At 48.3% G+C, this 20,950-nt stretch overlaps 1 protein-coding gene across 2 annotated transcripts in view; it reads right to left on the bottom strand.

Moving 5' to 3' along the window:
- The window catches only part of FUBP3 (far upstream element binding protein 3), a 58,506-nt gene extending 47,779 nt beyond the window's left edge, over positions 1–10,727 (bottom strand). The window contains exons 1-2 of one of the 2 annotated variants that reach the window (XM_088453311.1): positions 10,513–10,727; positions 3,340–3,445 (exon numbers count right to left, since the gene is read on the bottom strand). In XM_088453311.1, the coding sequence (XP_088309437.1) occupies positions 3,340–3,445; positions 10,513–10,602 (196 nt within the window). In that variant the 5' untranslated portion in view covers positions 10,603–10,727. The remainder of the gene's footprint in view (positions 1–3,339; positions 3,446–10,512) is intronic. The other variant, XM_088453309.1, reaches the window with a different exon arrangement.
- Between the last annotated feature and the right edge of the window lie 10,223 nt (positions 10,728–20,950).

The raw sequence follows: 20,950 nt of genomic DNA, 5'->3' as shown, positions 1-20,950 counted from the left end.
GAATGTAGCATGGCCCCCGCTCCCCCCCCCCCCCTGCCATCATCGGCAAGTGTGTATACCATCCGTCGGGTCCAGTCACTCACGAGACCCTGCTGGGTTCATTGTCTAATGTCTACCCAGCTTAAGACTTCTTATAATCAAACTGGATAAAAATGTTTTAGAACAAAACACCTGCTCACCTTTAAAGCCCACCCGCCACTTCCACACAGTGGAGGCAGACATTTTGTTTGTGGAACAATCATTTATCAGAACGCACCCCCTCGACTAGCGAAGGACCAGTCACACCAATGAGACAGATTAGTGGCCATTTTGTGGGCGGAACCAATCTGCACAGGAATGCAGCCTATCCTTTCACTACCTCATATAAAATGGTTCAGCTACAAAATGGCTGCCATTGATAGGTTCTTCTTAACAAGTTGTAACTCAAATATGGCCACACAGCATATGAAGGAGACTTGCATACTGGCAGAACACGGCACATAAATCACACTCAAAAACGAGTTGCACAGTCAGAGTATGAATGCGGGGAACATTCCTTATAAAACCTTGAACCATGCAGATACTGAAAAAAAAAAAAAAGCGCAAAGTAGTTTTTTTAAAATGCTTTGTAGAGGTAGACTGTTAAGGTGCCCATCCACTAGAACAGGGGTCTTCAAACTTGGCCCTCCAGCTGCTGTGGAACTACACATCCCAGCATGCACTGCCACCTTTTTGATATAACAGCATGCTAAAACTATGTGCAGTGCATGCTGGAATGTGTAGTTCCACAGCATCTGGAGGGCCAAGTTTGAAGACCCCTGCACCAGAAGATTAAACTGAGCGATTGAACAATAACATTAAACCGTTCATATATCGTTTGCAAAAATGTCTAAAACGACCAGCGATGCGCGCCCCCGCTGGTCGTTTAGACATCGATCATCGGGCAAACATGCTGGACAACCTGATGATAACGTCAGGTTGAGCATGTTTGCAGATGATTGATGAGCCTGCACTGAACGACTGCTCGTTCAGTGCAGGCTCATCACAGACTGACAAACGACTGCACGATTACAATGTCGTGATCGTGCAGTCTTTTGCCTGTCTTCTAGTGGATGGGCAGCATCACATGTGAAAACTAAAGGCTTGTGTCCTTAAAGAAAAAACTGCCCGTTGCACCGTTATGAAAAAGTGATGTGACGTTACAGCTGCAGTGAGACTAGACCTGACCTTTGAGCCAGCACATATCCACAGCTCCAGGGCCAGCAGCAGGTTACATAGAAATCTGTCCTTTATTCCTCACAAAAGTGTCAGCCACAGTGACAGGCCCACGAAGACTCCTCTGCCGAAGCGCTGATCGCTGCGGCTTGTCATTGGCTTACCCTGAATGCTGCGGAATCAGTTACAGGCGCAGATGGGTATTGCAGATGATTCAACCGTCAGTTTTAAGTGCCCAGAGGAGGATCGTTTGCAAAAGCAAAGATCTGACTGAAGTTTAACTTGATACAGGTCTCATTACCTGCATCCCAACACGATTATACTAAGATGTACAGAAGACAACAGATGAACGTTTGTTCCATACTTAGATTTCATACCTGTTGCTTTTAGGAGTTACGTTCCAAAAATGAAACACCAGAGTTTAAATCTGTGCACGTTACTGGCGGTTTGGCCCGCAACACAATTTATATGTAAAACGTGCGTGTTTGTCCCTCATAATTTGTAACTTTATTAATTAAACATATTTACAGCTTCATAGACTTTCCTTAGTAACGTGTGTCTAAAAACTGGGGCAGATGTGACCTGGATCATGTGACCTGGGGGGGGGATTCACCCACGTCAACTCTCTCATACAGGAAATACCAGGGTTCACGTCCCTTTCTGTAGTCTCTGGTCTCCCTATGCCCGTGTGTCCAATTACCAGATGTGCAAGGTGACACCTGATTTCTATATACAGGTAGGATGGCCGCCTGCTGGCTGAAGGAGTACCATACGCTGTGGGATTCACATTGATAAGTCCAAGAGAATGGGACAGCGACTGAAGAGACATATACTCCAATAGCAGCAAAAGATTAAAACAGATTTTCAGAACACTCCCCTCATGCCCCCGTAACAGACCATGGGGTATATTTACTAAAGTGAGTTTTTAGAATTTGAGATGTTGCCCATAGCAACCAGATTCTAGCTATTATCTTCTAGAAGGTGCTAGTTAAATGTCAAGTAGAATCTGATTTGGTTGCTATGGGCGACATCTCCACTTCAGTAAATATACCCCCGTGTCTTGGATATTTCCTTAGGCACACGTGTAAAAAAAAATAAAATTACGGAATCCCCCAAAACATTACACTGTGGTATAAACTTATTTCTACATCCCTTTGTACAAATAAAACATTATTATAGCCTACACTGAATTGAATCAGCCGTACAAAACTGCTTTCACTGAATTGTTTTATATATTAATACAGTTCTCAGTATTGATAGCATACAAAACGGGACATGGGAGAAACCGTTTAAATCCCAGAATGAAAATCTTTAGGTATGAAAACAAAATACATTCACATTATAGTGCAACAGCCCTCCCTTTTTTTTATTACAGACAAATGAAGCCACATCTTTAGGTAAAAGTCTTAATGGAATTTGATACCAAAAAAGGGAAGGTTTTACACTTCTAGGGGCGGAATTCAATTGATTTCGCGGCCCGCATATCCCGTCTAAAGTGACAGGAGATCGCGGGCCGCTATTCAATTGTGCCAGCGTTTCACGCTGATCACACCCAAAGTGGTCAGGTTTAGCCGCGTAAAACGGCTAACCCCGACCAAAGTGCTGGGCGCGATCGCGAAAAGTGCCGTTTGGGCGCCCAAACAGGACACTTTTCGCCGATTTCAGCCCGCACCCCTCTGGGGCTGCGAGCTGAAATTGAGCACTAGCAGCTGATCGCACCCGACAGGAGCAACAATAGAATAGCTCCGTCGGGTGCGAAGGGGGGAATAATCAATTGAATTCCGCCCTAGAAGTGTCCGGGTCTCTGGTCTACCAATTCACGCAGTGCACCGATGCTTAGCAAGTCTACAAGCTTGTCACTCACACCCTGCAGGCTCAAATACATTAGGATAGTGAAACACTAGTTTCCAACAAAGCAACATGTTACAAGTGGCTGAAAGGCAGCATTATGGGGCCTAGTTATATAAAATATTTGGTTGTTTTGAGTACATTAGCGCCAGACGTACATACATAGCAGTCTTGCACGCACTAAGATCGGACGTTGCAAAGGATAACACAAAGCCAAGTAAAAACAACAACGGTAGAAAAGGCATACTAAACAACATATCATATATAAAAGAATAAAAGTACATCGGACAGATTTACCTCCATCATCAAGCGGTCTTTTCTGGACTCCATATCCATACACTGTAGGGTCAACGAGAGATCCGGAATTATTCAAGTGTGGGATCCCATCAATCTTAGCAGCTATCTGTAAGGGAGTAAAGTACAAATTGCATTGGCCCAACGCCTGCCAATATGCGGTAATCTGAAAATGAAAAGGTAACGATAGGAGCCTTTGGTTTAAGTCAAGTTTCTAAAGGAAGGGCCTTTTTATTGAGCCTGTCAGAACCAACACGCTTGCACAGGAGATCCAACAGGCCGATTTGCTCCATTGCAACCAATCTATAGACTGTACTGTATTTCAGGAAGCAGCACCCTGGCTGCGACTAGAGTAACAGCTGCTACTATCATTACTGGGGCCAGGGAGTACTCTGATGGCAGAAGGGATATTGTTTTGATTGACAAGTAGCAGTGGTCATTCCAATGAGAATCACAGCGCAACACAAAAAACCCGGACGGTGCTAACGTTGCAATGATTAGAAGTACAGGTAGATGTAAGCCTGTGTGACACACCAGGGGATCTAAGTAACACTAGTCCGCTCTCCACGTTAATCTTATTGTGTGACCTTCAAGCCAGATACTAGGTTCTCTCTCAGGGAACAGACAACCACAGCAGCAAGGCTACACTGCCAGACATAGGCTGTGCACTGCGGCATTACTGGCCCGGCTTTAGGTCCCAGTGAGACGAGCAATGTAAATGTATAACTATGCATACTGTGCAACTTTAACATTTATAAACCTCTGCATGGGCTGAAAAAAGAAAAAATTATTAAACCACAGGAACTTGGTGGAGTTTTCAGTGCTAGGAACCCTGTGTTACTGCCCACATTTATTTCTAATTCTTGAAAAAAAATCAATTTATTGTAACCTATGCATAAAGTACATCATTTTGTAATCGCATTAATGACGCAGGATCTGTTCCAGTATACAGAAAACACCTCCACGTGTATTATAATGGAGAAGATAAAACAAACACACAAAGGGGCCTGTGGGCTTCAAGGATCTAGCTTTTTTCTAACTATGTTTCGTTCGTTCAGACATAGAGGCGTCAACAGACCGCAAAGAGCGAGCGCTCTATTTAAATATCCGGCCCCTTTTTCTGAACGAGCGAGTGCAAATAGCGTCCGGCTCTGAATCAGGCCCTCTGTCCCAAAACAATCTGGCAGCAGTAAGAGGCCTATTCATCATCAACTGTCCCCTACTTGCAGTAATGAGGTTTTTTTTTTTTAGCTCATTAAGTGCAGCAATATATAATCCCCTATTGCCGCAATTTATCAAAAACAGTAGACGAATGATTGTCGGCTGCCCCAGCAAAATAGGACCAGGACTGGTAAGTGTTCACGCACCGCCTCACCGGGCCAGTCTCTGCATGAGTGATCCGGCTAACTAATTTTCGGCGGCAGTAGGGATTTTCGCCTTTGCATAAATGGGCCTCTAAGGCACCACCAATAAAAGTGTCTACAATATGCAGAAGCACCATAGTGGAAGGGGTATGTTTAGTCCTCCAGGCAACCTAAGCAGAACACTTTCCTCGTAGGTTAGGTATTATGGCTCCCTGCGCTAATAATCATCATTGCAAGTAACCTGTGTGTGTTAACAGATCAGTGATCCCTATTCTTTTAATGACACGTGTTAAGCGTAGGTAAACTCACAAATGCCAACTACACCCATGGGTCCAAGACCTAAGTTATGCTTTACTCCAGGCTACCCTTACAGGAGCCATTTTAAAGTTTGTTTTATCTTGGTCACAGTTGTAAGACTGGATAAATACACACTGTAGTTAATGTAAGTCAGGGATGGCACAGGCAAACCTAAATGGCTAATTCTACTTAAAGAAGTTGAGAACTTTTGCAACTATGAACTAAACTGATCAGAAGTGTCAGCAATACCTGCTTGTGACGCCAATTTTGTGCCTTGGATGAGATTATGGGGGATCAATTCAATTAGGAGCAATGCAATAAAACGTTCATTGCGGCACCATGCCCGGTGCGCACAAACCTGTACATATGGTAGACTTAGTTTGTGCATTATAATAGGCACCCCTTTTGGGCTGCAAAGTACAATGCATGAAGCAGGGCAATGTTCGGGCGAATTAGGGGTGATGATCTAGAGAGCGGACACACGGAACGGTAAGGGGAAAGTAGTAATAGGATCTGTCTTTTAGTTGGCGACTACCTAAAACTTAACCTCAACCAGTATAAATTGGGACGATATAAAGTATGAGGTTAGTTTTACTATAGCTAATTTGATAACATTTATAAAACTACCAATGGTGCGAATTCAATTCAGCATGAGGTGCCGCCGGGCATTGCCACTGTGCCCGGCTGCGCAGATTGGCCACATAGACCTCTAGGTGGTACGAGAGAAAACTTGCGATGCAGGCGGGCGCGATGTGCCATTTCGGCACACTGCTTCAAATTGATTTCCCCTCAATGAGAATTCTGCCCCATCAAAATCTTAATGGAGCTTGACATTAAAACTTGGAAAGTCACGCCAGCTGATAATGGATAGGTAAATGCATAGTGAGACAAGGGGCAATAGAAACAGCTAGGGCCCTAGCAATAAGGTCGTTCATCACGACCACCACTTGAAAAGTAGGGTAATCTGTTTTGAGGGGGACAACATGGCGTACAACTGATGGTTTGGGGAGGGGGATTAGATAAAACATATAGAACGCACCCTGAGTGGCTACATATAAATAATGATACAAAAAATGTACATAAGAATCGCACACACCTTCAAGACAAATTGCTGGGTGCAAGGTTAAAGCATAAGCAATATAGGAATCTCTTTACTACTGCAGCCAGCCCGTGACGGACTGCACTACCAGGAATACACCAGCACTCATGTGTAATGCGAAAATCCATTATTACTGTGCCACCAAAAAAATAGCCATAACCATGTGCCAATAAAATCAGTATAATGATAATTTTCAGTATTCATGAGATCTGTAAAGAAGCCAGCTGATTAAAAGCCATAACAGAGACATAGGGCCTCATTCAGAGGCGGTCGGAGGATGCAAGCGGTCACTCAGAAACTGGGCGGCCGCTTGCATCATGACCGCCCGCCTCTGTTTCGGTCGTTAGGCTGTGGGTTTACACCCACAGCTCTAACGACCGCTCGGGTGATGGTCACGATGGTCAGAGACCATTGCGACCATCGGGGCTTACGACGAGACCCTAGGGTAGGGTCTCACTTGTCGTAAGCCCCGGAGAGCTTCTGGCTCTGTCAGAGCCGGAAGCTCTCCACTGACATCACTATAGTGATGTCAGTGGGGCCTCCCCCAAACGGTAGGCGTTCCCATGGGAACGCCTCCATTTTGGCTGCCACCCCCCCCGGCCCGCCTTCCAAACGGGGCGAGCTGTCAATCAACATCGACAGCTCGCCCCCTTTGGAAAGAGACCCGCTACGACCGGCGCTGTCAGTCGTAGCGGGTCTCACGCATGCGCACGAGGGAGCCGGCTCCCTCGTGCGCATGCGCACTGGCCAAACATCGTGGCGGCCGTGCGGTCTGAGACCGTACGGCCGCCTCTGAATTAAGCCCATAGTCCCGACAGTTATTTCGGTGTGAAAACACGTTTCTCAAGATGATATCATGAAGACTGATAAGTCTCATTATACTGATTTTATTGGCACATGGTTCTGGCTATTATTTGGACGGCACAGTAACATTTTGCACTACACGTGGAGTGCTGGTGTATTTCTAGAAGTGCTGTCTGTCACAAACTGCTGTAGTGGAGAGATTACGATAATGTTACCAGGATATGACCAATGAGAGTTCATGCCTTTAGTAGGGGGTTTTGTATTTTTGGGAAGGAAAGTTAATCAAGATAAAAAACTATTTTTTCTTTATTCTGAACTCAAATGTTAACGCATTGGTTGACATTTTGTTTTGGGCGGGCACTGAAAATAGGAGCAAAATGCTGAATTTAACAGCAGGAACTGCTAGATTCAGGTCATGTGATGGTAAACAAACCTCAGGTCTAAAAATCTAGCTGGTGTAGCAGAACCGGTCGAAATCCTGACGCCAGCAGGCCGAACAGCGCAGATCCCGACGGAGGTGAGTAAACTACCTAAACCTCCCCTCCCTAGCCCTCCTTTAGGGGTGCCTAACCCTAACCTCCCCCCTGGAGGGCCTAAACCTAACCCTCCCCTTCCCCTAGCCTAACTCTAAATCCCTGCGGGGTACCCTAAACCCCGCAGGTATGAGGACGCGTGGACCGTACTTACCTGGTTTGGTCCTGCGTCGTTCTAATTCCGGCGCCAGGATTATTCTGCCGTCGGGATTGTGACCAGTGGCCGCATGGCTGCATCCCGGTGTAGCCATTCATATAACATGATAAGAATTTGGAACATAATAGCCCCATACACGGTGCGATATGCACCTTGCGATGCGAAGGCCAATCAGATGGCCGACATATTGGGCGGTCCCCCCACCCGATCGGGTGGCCGCCCGCCCGATACGCCGGAACCCCCCTCCCCCACAGAGCTGCATGGGTTCGTACATTGCTTCCCCAGATTAATTGAACATGCAGAAAGATCTGGAGAAGCGATCTACAATCCCACGGGAGCGCGCACTGGCCGATATCATACCCCCACACGGAACAATACAGCAGCGATATCGTTCCAATCCGTCGGATCGGCTGCTATATCGCACCTTAATTCTGCCATTCAAAAACAGTGGGGAGCTATTCAATCCATAGTGATGTTAAGTCGGGGAAGGCTCGTTCTCGCGCCTTAAACAGGGTGTTTAGGCACGAGAACGGGTATTCCCCGACCTAACTTCCCGGCGCGATGCTGTTTTCCAGGCGCTAAGGGCAGAAAACAGCCTCGTGCTGGAACTTTTGTCAGATTTCTGCTCGCATCCCCGGAGGGGTGCGAGAAGAAATCCTTAGTCAGGCTTAGCTGCGTGGTGTATTGATTAGCTCCGGGAGCCGATTCCCGGTGCTATTCACTTCGCGCAGAACAGAATCGTGCCCATTGTTACATTTCGTTGCCTACAGTAAAAAGGGCTTAGACGATGACATGTGACGCAATGGGGGCGATTCAATTCAGCACGATGATTAGTCAAGATTAGAACCACTTAAGTCGGAGAATGCTGGTCACCATGCCTTAACTTGGGTGTTCTGTCGTGGTTACTGGCATTCTCCAACTCAAGTGTCGGCTGCGAGGCTATTAGCACCGCGCTAAGCATCGCGGCCAACACAAGTCAGATTTCTGCTCACACCGCATGAAAGCAGAAATCCTGTAGTCAGACTTAAGTGTGATCAATTTATTAGCCCCGAGAAGGTTCCCGGGGGTATTTAACATCGCTCTGAATTGAATGGCCCCCTATGGGAGGTGCCAACAGCAATGGTAGATATAATAAAGATTTTTTTTCAAATTAAAGTGGCTATCAGAAAATATCTGTGCCTGAGGAGCCACATATGAGACTCACTAAGATGTTTTGGAGAGCCCAAACAAGTCACTTTTTCCATTCTTTTTTTTTTTTTTTTTTAACAGGATCCATTATAGATTGTAGGCTGTACAATGTATTATATAGGACTTTGTGTCAGTCTCTACGCTTATATTAATTTGCACATTTATGTTAGTTGGTCTACGTTTAAACGCTCGACTTTCCCATATAAAGGGCAGATACAATAAGTTTAGCAACCCATTACGGTAGGGATTCTGCTCGCATCTACATAGGCTGCAAGCATAGTCAGCCATGTTACAATACGTGTAGCGTTACCGATCTAATATGAATCTGCTCTTTAATGAGGGGGAAGGGGGGGCGGTATTAAATTCTAAGCGAAGAACGCGATTTGCCATTACGGAATTGCACATCTCCCCCACTAGCATTGAAAGTTTCTTTTGGTGCGAGGCAAAACTTGCGATGTACAGCCTACATCAGTGTTGGCTAACCTTGACACTCCAGCTGTTGTGGAACTATATATCCCAGCATGCCCTGCCACAGTTTTAGCATGCCCTAATAGCAAAACTGTAGCAGTGCATGCTGGGTTATGTAGTTCCATAACAGCTGGAGTGTCAAGGTTAGCCAACACTGGCCTACATCAACGGGCTAATGTGTGCAGCCGGGAATTGTGGCTTTGCCCATCCGGCACATCGTAAGGAGCTCAATCCCCACTTTGGCATCACTGAAACAGAAAAACTGGCAGCGAAAACAAGTAGCAAGTCTGCAGTCCCATAGTTTCTCTACTGCTAGGATACATTCCCAACACACTTATTGCTTAACGGTCCAGCCATGATGTACCCCAACCCTACACAGGACAGGATTGTGTGTAAGCAGACTGAACTACAGGACATACAGCCAGAAGAAAGCTGAATAGACATTGACATTTACACGTCTTTATTGCTTAAAGAGCTGCTAGATTAGAATGATCAGTATAAAAAAATAAAATAGGAAAAATGTCAGAAGACGCAAGATCCCCACCAGGGCCTTATCTGTGCAGCGTTTTTACCTCCTCCCCGTGTCCGTTTCCTCCCACAATGCAAAAACATACTGGTAGCTAAACTGGTATCTGACGAAAATAAAACAGTAACCCGCGTCTCCCCTCATGTGATGGGGAATAATACACTGTAAGCTCCATCGGGGCAGGGACTGAGGTTACTGACAAGAACATTCTGCGTGAAGCGTTGCGGGATGTGTGTGCACGCCGTATATATAGCTGTAAAAGGACTATAAGTGCCCAGATAGTTACCAAGAAAAGGGTAAGTGCAGAGGTTAGTGCTTAAAAACATGGCGGGGTTGCCAAATAGCTGCTGTAGAACTGTAAGTCCCAGCAAGCCATTGTGGCCTATAACTGGGGGAGAGAGAGATGCTGAGCCTTGTAGTTCCCCCAGCTTGTGGCCAGGCTTGAATGACGGAATAAGAGGAAGCTGCAGAAACCACATGCGGGGTAGGAGAGGGGCAGATGGGGAAAGAGTGTGAGCTCGGAGGGTCAGGCACTGGCCATGATGGGGGGGATGGGGTCCAGGATGAGGCCTCAGGCCTGGCTCTCCATGGCACGGTGATTTACTGAGGCCACAGGCCAGCTCCCCCCCCCCCTCAAACATCCCGGCCTCTCTCCAGCAATCCCCCTCCAAACCCCCCGTCCTCCCTCCTAGGCCGGGATGCGGCCTGCTCCCCCCTCCCGGGCACGGGCCTGGCCTCACCTGCCGGACCCTGTGGTGCAGCGCTTCCGCGAAGCCCTCAGACTTCATCCCCACGGGGACCGCGCCCTGTCCCTGCACCAGCTCCGCCATGGCACCCGCGGGAGGAGGCCGCCGCTTCCCCGACCTCACTCACTGCGCCCGGGGACCCAGAAACGGAAGCTCGGACGGAGCGACGACAGCGCGGACTGCTTCCGCCGGAAGACGGGCCGGCAGCAGGAGGGATAGGGCGATCTCACGATGACGTCACCCCGACTCATGCGCGAGGCTGCGGCACGGCCCGGAACTAGCCGGCGGTGGGGACATGTGTGTGAGGGGGCGTCATAATATTTCTCCAGCTCTAGGTGCTGCTGATCTGGGCAGTGGGGACGTTTATCATCACCCACTGTCCGGCGGGTTCTTCTCTCCCGGTGTCAGCGCTGCACAGGCCGGCGTATCCCCCGGAGCATAGTCACACAATACTATCCTGTAGCCACCATGCTGCCGCCAGACCCTCAAAGGGGTCCACATGCTGCCCTGCCACGTGTACCACCACCACTGTGCCACATGTCTGTACACATACAGCTTGCTCATGTATATATATATATATATATATATATATATATATATATATAATTATATATATATATATAATTATAAACAAGGGACACACCAGTTTTAGCACATAAAAAATATCAAATTATAATCCTCACATATTCCATGAGAAAACATGATTTCAGTCTTGTCTCAACGTTTCGGTCCTACACGGACCATCATCAGGAGATACCGCAGTACAACACGTGCATCAGCAACCAACCAATCCTTAGAGATCCTATATCCATAATATAGGATCCATAATATAGAGGGTTTCATTCAGACCCGGTCGTAAGCACTGAGCGCTCTCAACCGGGTCGATGTTAAGGCCCTGCGCACGCGCAGCTGCCGCACTATGTGTGCGCAAGCCTTGGAGCGAGATAGAATTTCTCTCGCTCTGGAGCTCAGAATACGGAAGAGACAGGTGAGTGGGAGCTAGGGGGGCCGGAGAGGCCCCCCAAAGGAGGGGGGGGGAGCCGTATTGGACACCCGCGGGGGAGGGATTGATCGGACGCAGGGGGAGGGTGGGGGGCCGTTTTGGAAACCGAAGGCTGCGGGGAGGGGGAGGTGAGAGACAGTGGAGGAATAAGACATACAGCACTGAGGAAATACTTATGGATGCCTCAGCTGCATGGGGAAAAGTATCACTTTTCCGAATAGCCGACTCCGCAAAAAGAGCAGTTGTTCGGAAGCGATACTTTTGTTAGAGATGAATGGCTCCGAACGAGTCTTTGAACTCGCAGTGAGTTCAAACCATAATTGTCACATGCGGTAATTATGTTTTGATGCATAGGCTCCTCAGTCTGCAGGATGTACGTGTAGAACAGCCCTTTTTGATTTTGCACGTAAATGAATCTGCCTCAGCATGACGCTAGTGGTGCTATTGAGACATGCTACGTAAGCACATTGAGCAGTTCAGTTGCAAACAGTATTTTTACTCAAACTAGATATTCGGGCTGCGAGGGGGACTCCACAGTGGGTGGCGTTTCTGCACCAACCTGCACCCCTTGTGTCTATTCAAATTGATTCCTTAGATTTTATTGACCTGATTCAGAGGTGGACGCTAATCGCATTACGGTTTTGAGCAGATGCGCAAATGTCGCAGCAACCACCTTTTATTTAGAGACATCCACCGTTGGCTTCTCAGATCCACAGCTTGCGTACAAAGGCGCAGTATCGGTCGCACTATCGGGCCTCTCGGCTCAGAATGTCTTTCGCATCTAAGACGCCAGGGCCAGTAGCACTGAGTACGAGGGCGCAGTCACTGGCTGTGACGTGCTCTCAAAACTTTTTTTTTTTGTATTCGTCACTCCCCATTATCGCCCCCAAAAAGGTTGCTGTCTGTTATTCACCCTGCGTCCTAATCCACACTACGACCGCCATTGCAAGACCGGCACGGCGACTTAGACGCATGCGCAGTACAAAAAACATTGGATATTTACAAAAACCATCATAATTGCAGCTAACTCAGTACTAGGATCTATATTTGAAGTAATTTTATTCAGATACTGAAATAAACTTTATATATACTAGTTTATTATGTTGGTGCCGGGTCACCTCACCCACCCCGGCCCCCCACTACGCATTCCACTCTGGCCCCAGCCCCCCCCCCCGTTCTGTTCTGACCCCGACTTCGTCAAGGAGTATATTTATATTCTATACGTTTGAATGTTTATAGGTATGATTATAATCAAATATTGGATCCCTGTGGGAGGGACACCTGCTTTATGTTTTACTTATATGGTATACCGTATGAATTTAGTCCCTCATTCAGAGCCGTACGCTCTGAGCAGAGCGCACGCTCTGAATGAGGGCCGCCCTCCATAATTATGGAGCGTCCTCCTGGTCGCTCGTATAGCTGTGGGTCACCACCCACAGCCTATACGAGCGTGCAGTTTGATGGCCGTCTTGACCATCGCCACTGCGAGCCGGAGCCTGCAGTTGAGGTTTTCAACCGCAAGGCCCGGAGTGATTTTGGCTCTATCAGAGCCAAAATCACTCCCACTGACATCACTAGTGATGTCAGTGGGCCGGCTTCTGACGGTAGGCGTTCCCTTGGGAACGCCCCCGTCAGGGAGGCACGCCCACCAAAGGGGGCGTGCTGTCAATCAACATCGACAGCACGCCCCCTTTGATCAGACACAACGAGCGAAGGAAAGTCCTTCGCTCGTCGCGTCTGGCGCATGCGCACGACGGAGCTCCCGCCGTCGTGCGCATGCGCAGTGCACAACATCGACCCACTTGCGAGCGGACAGCCGCTCGCGAGTGGGTCTGAAACAGGCCCTTAGTTTTAAGATGTTTTTATACAGTATGTTAATTGAATGATCATGTGACCCAGGAAATGGGTATAAAAGACCATGGTGGTTTGTCACACTTCACACCCTGAGGAAGTATTTACATCTGAAATGCGTTAGTGAAAGAAAGGGACACCCCAGGACCTAGGACCTCATTCAGAGCCGGTCGCACAGAGCGTGCGGTAGGTCTGAATGAGGGGAGGACGTCTTGAATTTTCAAGACGTCCTCCTTTGCGGTGGTAAGGCTGTGGGTTAACACCCACAGACTTACGACCGCCTAAGGTGATGGTCAAGACCATCGGGGCTTACGACGAGACCCTAGGGTAGGGTCTCCCTTGTCGTAAGCCCCGGAGAGCTTTCGGCTCTGTCTGAGCCGGAAGCTCTCCACTGACATCACCAGTGGGGCCGCCCCCGTTTGGGCTGCCACCCCCCCGGCCCGCCTTCCAAACGGGGCGAGCTGTCAATCAACATCGACAGCTCGCCCCCTTTGGATCGAGACCCACTATGACCAGCGCTGTCGGTCGTAGCGGGTCTCACGCATGCGTGCACCGGCGCCGTCGTGCGCATGCTCTGTGGGGGGCCATCGACCCGGTCCGAGCGCAACGGCGCTAACGACCGGGTCTGAATGACCCCCCTAGTTCCATCTGTATGGTAGTGTACCGATTTGACCACCTATCCAAATTGACCCATATGCCCTAAAATATTATTTTCCTGGGATTAGATGTGGGAGGAAGGTCTTTTCTGGACTTTTTTCGGTGTGGTTTGAATTGGAATAAACCATCTGGTCTGGAGTGCTTCCTTAAATGTTTTGTTTTTAATGTTTGTCTTTGTGGACTATGTTACATGAAGATTGTTTTTTAAAAAAAATTTAACCCTTGGAAATAAATGTTATTGTTTTGCCTGGACCCATTGGAGTGATCCTTCTCTTGGTTTCCTACTTGGGATATCTGACATCAAAAGATACCTTTATGGGAACAGATTTACGCGATATTAGGTGAGTGCCATTCCAATGTGGTTTACATAGATAAGAAATAAGTAAGCATATGACTGCCAAAGAAACCTTTTGATGAACACATTTTGTTTCATCTGGGTGAGTCCAAAGGTTTCCTTGAAATTTTTGGAAGTCTGGCTCCTGTATATGACTGATAGTGTCTCTTCTTGAATTTCCTTGGAAGTTGTAGGACGTCCGTATATGACCATCTATAAAAAAAAAAGGAAAAAAGAAAGGGACAACGTCTGATCTAATTTCTAACAGCGCTTGTGGACCACTCCATATATGTGTTACCCGACTCTCTCACCCGGCACTCAATTTGTGGCCTATCAATATGTTAGTGACAAGTGACATCGCTGCCATTTGTGTGCTTAACCAATATTCACCTGAATTCAGTTCATCAGTTCACTAGTAACCGGTGACTGAAGTTGCATATCATGAATATGATTATTAAGATGGCTGCCTCCATTGTGGTAACACTGGTTCCTACTGAATTGCCAGACTACATGTATATTGGTTCAACCTACAAGATGGTGCCTCTATTTTGTGTTGGTGTTGGCTGTACATTGTAGGTGTATTTACTTTTTGCTTTAGGGTAGGGCGAAATGTCACCCAGCTGAGGACGCCCCTTAATGAAAGTCAGGGCTGTGATGGTGCAACAATGCAGCCATTTTAAAGTAGGGACTGAAAAATATATGCAGATGCTACAATCACAACATAGAGGAGCACCGGGAACAACCTTGAGCATGCAGGTTGAATTTACAGCTTTAGCTCAAAATAACGCCATCTTGTATACTCACAATAGTGTATTTGCACAAATAATAAAGCTGATAATTGGAATGGCTAACTAGCATTTAGGCCCTCATTCAGAGGCGGTCGGAGGATGCAAGCGGTCGCTCAGAAACTGGGCAGCCGCTTGCATCCTGACCGGCTGCCTCTGTTTCGGTCGTTAGGCTGTGGGTTTACACCCACAGCTCTAACGACCGCTAGGGTGATGGTCGCGATGGTCATAGACCATTGCGACCATCGGGGCTTACGACGAGACCCTAGGGTAGGGTCTCACTTGTCGTAAGACCCGGAGAGCTTCTGGCTCTGTCAGAGCCGGAAGCTCTCCACTGACATAACTAGCGTTCCCGTGGGAACGCCTCCGTTTGGGCTGCCACCCCCCAGCCCGCTTTCCAAACGGGGCGAGCTGTCAATCAACATCGACAGCTCGCCCCCTTTGGAAAGAGACCAGCTACGACCGACAGCGTCGGTCATAGCGGGTCTCACGCATGCACACGAAGGAGCCGGCTCCCTCGTGCACATGCGCAGTGGACAAACATCGAGGCGGCCGTGCGGTCGCAGACCGTACGGCCGCCTCTGAATGAAGTCCTTAGTGCCTACTGGCACATCTTTAGAGTGCTGGGTATAGGGATACCATCCAGAGCATACCTTCAGTACAGAAGAAGAGGGATGGATGGCATCTCTTCTGGTTGTCAATGGCCATTTTGTTGTCATCATCGTGACCAGCCTAGGATCCATATCTTTCTTATGTGCACTAATTTCCATAAGTGTCCCATATATTTTACTTATAATAATGCCGAACAGTGCCATAACAAGGCGATTCAGGCTGCGCCCCCAAATGTGACTTAATGATGTCACAATGAGGGGGTAGGCACGTCAGGACCAGTAGACCTGACATAGGGATAGCCAACGGTGGGGTGTGCATCGATGGTTACCATCAATGGGCCCATCGGTGTTTGCCATCGTTTGCACACAAACCATCGATGGTTTGCACCCCCTCGATGGTCACCTCTGCCGTGGATACGTTGGGCCGCAGGCCCATCAAAAATGGGGGTGGAGCTTAGCCGATTCCAGGGGCGGGGCTAACCTCCATCCTGCCAGTAAAAGGACCAAAAAAGCATTGGCTCCAACCTATCCATCGATGGCAAAACTAGTTAACATCGCCCGGCAACCATCGATGTCTTGAAAACAATGGTCCATGGCCATCCCTAACCGGACGGCTTGCTGCCAGCACTAGGCACAATAGGCAGAAGCTAAGTTTCCCAAGGGTGCAGCAGGTGGCTATGTGGCAGCTTGCCATTAGGACTAGGCAGAAGCTGAGCGCTTGGTACGTCCAGACGGTGGCTTTCTAGGCTGCAGGATGCTGTTCCAGGCACCCTGCATGCCAAGTACAGGTGCATCGGGGAAGCAACAGTGTTGATCCCTAGGCAGTGGCACAGTTCGCCTACCCGTGGTTACGGCCCGATGCCAAATTGTAACAAATAATACAGTCATTAAACTTCTGCATGAATCTAGATAATGTTTTATAGTTTGTTTGCTTGGAGAAGGGGGAAGTATTTAGTATTACTTGGTGTCCTAATTATAGCTCAGCTTTCGCTTCTGTTTAGAGAAGTCCTATATTTTAGTATCTGATTAAGACTCACATGACGCACATTAACACATCTCTGAGCTGTAACTCAGCTGATGGCGCATGCCACGGCGACTGGGAAAAATGACGGCTCTGATTAGTAAACTCTTAATACAGCAGCAATTACTTTCCTGATAGCGGAAGAAGCTGGCAAGACATTGCTAGAGATCGTACATGGGAAAGATGCCATGAAACTCTGCCAAGACCTCATCTAGAAGCTGATTCATGGAAAAGGCGGAGGAGATACCAGCTATAAACAAGGACTGGCACAGAACTACTGCTTCAAGTCATCCTCGCGATACCTGTCCCTGAAGCAGAAGGTGATAAACTCAATCAGACATCCTCAGATTATTATTGTGACTGTGTGGGAGCTATTGTCATGCTTCATGTATCTAATCAGTCAATCAGGTAGTAGTAACTCAATGCATAAACACATAATGGCATGGTCATGAGGTTAAGTTGTTGCTCTGTCCAAATGCCAGAATGGGGAAGAAGTGCGATCTAAGGGACTTTGGAGTCTATTTACTAAGCCTTGGAGAGAGAGAAAGTGGATGGGAGATAAAGTACCGACCAATCCTGTTTGACATTTTTCAAACACAACCTGTAAAGTGACTGGAGCTGATTGGTTGGTACTTTAGCTCTCTCCAAGGCTTAGTACATAGACCCCTTTGGGCCTGATACAGCAGAGGATGGAATTGCAAAGCCGCCCACAAGCAGCTTGTGCAATTCCGTCCTTGTTAAAATGCAAACTAAGCAGGGAGTGTCTGACGCCTCATCTGCTGCATTTGCATTTTGAGGTCCCGATGGTTGACCCTCTGGTCATGCTGCGGTAGCTGAAGCTTATCGCAGCCTGGCCGGGTCCTGTCAGCCTGCAAAGCCAGGAAGTCTGCATTTGTGGATGCAGATCCTGGCCTTACCACTCACGAAAAATTGGGGCGACAAGCCCCCGTTTCTGGGAATGCAGGCCATCTCCGCAAATACCTCTGCCTGTCAATCAGACAGAGGCATAGCGGGGCCTGCATGCAATATTGCATGACCCGTTCTGCACATGTGCAGAATGGATCCTGCGCATGCATAGATTCCCAAACCAGAACCGCAATCAGCTGAATCAGAGGGATGCAATCGGGAAGCCGGCTGACATTATACCAAACAGCCGGCTTCCCGACTGTCATATCCCAGCAAGGGTGAAATGACCGGCGTCTAGATATAGACGCCTGTCATTTTACCGACGCCGGGAGACCGGCGCCCGGCATCCCAATCGAAGTGATGACAGGCGCCGCTGCGGAAAAGCTGCGGGGGGAGAGGGTTAGGTTTAGGGCTCGGGGGGACAGAGTTAGACACCCCCTGGGAGGTTAGGGTTAGGCACCCCCGGGGGAGACTTGGGGTTAGACACCTCCCCGGTGGACTTAGGTTTAGGCGGCGGGGAAGCGGGGGTTAGGTTTAGGCACTTAGAGGGGGGATTAGGGTTAGGCACACTGAAGGAGGGTTAGGGGGTTAGAATTAGGTTAGTGTATACTTACCTTAGATGATCGGGATTTCCTCCTCTGCCGGCCTTCTGGTGTCGGGATTCCAAGCGTCGACCAGGGGACCGGCGGTAATTCGTATGTATTACGAATCAGACCCTTTGTGGAATGATTGTTGGTGCCTGACTGGCTGGTTTGAGTATTGCAGAAAGGGACTGTTCTGGGGGAAAATTGGAGTTCTTCCCAGTGCTAGACAGGTGTACCACTGAGTGTATTCATGCCACAAAAACTGACATATAATACTGTGCAAAAGTTTTAGGCAGGTGTGGGAAAAATGCTGCAAAGTAAGAGTGCTTTCAAAAATGTGTTAGTAGTTTAATTTTATCAATTAACAAAATGCAAAGTGAATGAACAGGAGTGAAATCTAAATCAAATTAATATTTGGTGTGACCACCTTTTGCCTTCAAAATAGCATCAATTTTTCTGGGTACACTTGTACAAAGTCAGAGATTTTGTAGGATTATAGTCAGGTGTGTGATTAACCAATCATACCAAACAGGTGACAGTGATCATCATTTTCATATGTAGGTTGAAACACAGTCATTAACTGACATAGAAACAGCTGTGTAGGAGGCTTAAAACTGGGTGAGGAACAGCCAAACTCTGCTACAAAGGTGAGGTTGTGAAAGTCTGTTTCATGTCATAGGGCATATACCATGTGTCACTAGCCACCGCACTGTGAATGCTATGCAAAGTGAACACCGGGCGAGCATTCGCTGAAACTCCGCCTACCTCCTGTCCATCATTCTAGGATCGATCCGGATTGGCTCCTGCGTCCATGTCCTACTGCTGTGAACGTTGCTCCGATGCCGTTGATAGCGTTTCACGTGTGACCGGTTCTGACATTGTCTCCTGTAAGCAGTCAAGTTTCCAGTCCTCCTGCTTGTTTAGTATTCCTGCTGTATGTGTCATCCCGGCGGCACGGTCCTCACTTCAGCGTCCTCAGTACGCAAGCCAGCATACTCGCACTTATGTTAACCCAGCAGCACATGCCGCACTACAGCGTCCTCAGTACGCAAGCCAGCGCACTCGCGGTTGTGTCAACCCGGCGGCACAGGCCGCACTACAGCGTCCTCAGTACGCATGCCAGCGTATTAGCGCTTGTGTCAACCCAGCACCACAGGCCGCACTATAGCGACCTCAGTACGGAAGCCAGTGTAGTCGCGCTTTTGTGAACCCGGCGGCACAGGCCGCACTACAGGGTCCGCAGCACGCAAGCCAGAGTACTCGCGCTTATGTCAACCCCGCGGCACAGGCCGCATTCTAGCGTCAGCTGCTTGTGTCAACTTGGCGATACAGGCCGCAATCCAGCGTCCTTAGTACGCAGGCCAGCATACTTTCTGCAGTCTTCAGTTACAGCAGCCAGCCAAGTCACTTCTAGCCCTCAAGGCTGCTACCGCCTCAAAGGCCGCATCTCATCCTTAAAGCCCACAGCCAACCAAGTGACTTCCAGCCCTCAAGGCTTCTACCGCCTCAAAGGCCGCATCTCATCTTTAAAGCCCACAGGCCACAGCCAGCCAAGTCACTTCCAGCCCTCAAGGCTGCTACCTCCCCAAAGGTCGCATCTCATCTTAAGGCCCACAGGCCACAGCCAGCCAAGTCACTTCCAGCCCTCAAGGCTGCTACCTCCCCAAAGGCCGCATCTCATCTTAAGGCCCACAACTAGTCAAGTTACTTCCAGCTCCAAGGCTGCTACCGGCCCACAGGCCGCATCTCATCTTACTGGCTCACAGGCCACAGCAAGCCAAGATATTTCCAGCCTTCAAGGTTGCTGCACGGCCAAAGGCCACACAACATCTTACAGGCCAGCAGGCCTCAGCCACTTGTCATCTCAGCTCTTAAAGCTGCTCCACGGCTGCATCTTGCCAAGATCCTACCAGCCCTCAAGGCAGTTGTGGGGCAATACACTACAGAATCATATCTGAGGCTTAACACCATGGCAAGTCTGAGCACAGCAACAAGACACCAGGTAGTTATACTGCATCAGCAAGGTCTCTCTCAGGCACAGATTTCAAACCAGACTGGGGTTTCAGGATGTGCTGTTCAAGCTCTATTAAAGAAGCACAAAGAAACGGGCAACGTTGAGGACCGTAGAAGCAGTGGTCGGCCAAAGAAACTTTGTGCATTAGATGAAAGAAACATCATGCTGACTTCCCTTCGAAATCGGAAGATGTCCAGCAGTGCCATCAGCTCAGAACTGGCAGGAACCAGTGGGACCCAGGTACATCCTACTGTTCGGAGAAGTCTGGCCAGAAGTGGTCTTCATGGAAGAATTGCAGCCAAAAAGCCATACCTTTGAGGTGGAAACAAGGCCAAGCGACTCAACTATGCACAAAAACATAGGAACTGGGGTGCAGAAAATGGCAGCAGGTGCTCTGGACTGATGAGTCAAAATTTGAAATATTTGGCTATAACAAAAGGCAGTTTGTTCGCCGAAGGGCTGGAGAATGGTATAATAATAATATATAATAGTGTCTGCAGGCAACAGGGAAATGCAGCCCCAACTTGCAAGGAACCTTCACCATGCTTCACTGTTGCCTGCAGACATTCATTATTGTACCGCTCTCCAGCACTTCGGCAAATAAACTGATAATAATGAAATTCCACAGAAAATAAGCAAAGAGTTGCCTTGAAAACCACAGAAAAG

This window comes from Taudactylus pleione, unplaced genomic scaffold (assembly GCF_031769625.1).
Source record: "Taudactylus pleione unplaced genomic scaffold, aTauple2 ptg000579l, whole genome shotgun sequence".
NCBI classification, from domain to species: Eukaryota; Metazoa; Chordata; class Amphibia; order Anura; family Myobatrachidae; genus Taudactylus; species Taudactylus pleione.
Note: the sequence above shows the minus strand (reverse complement) of the source record. Positions and strands in the feature narration are given on the sequence as shown.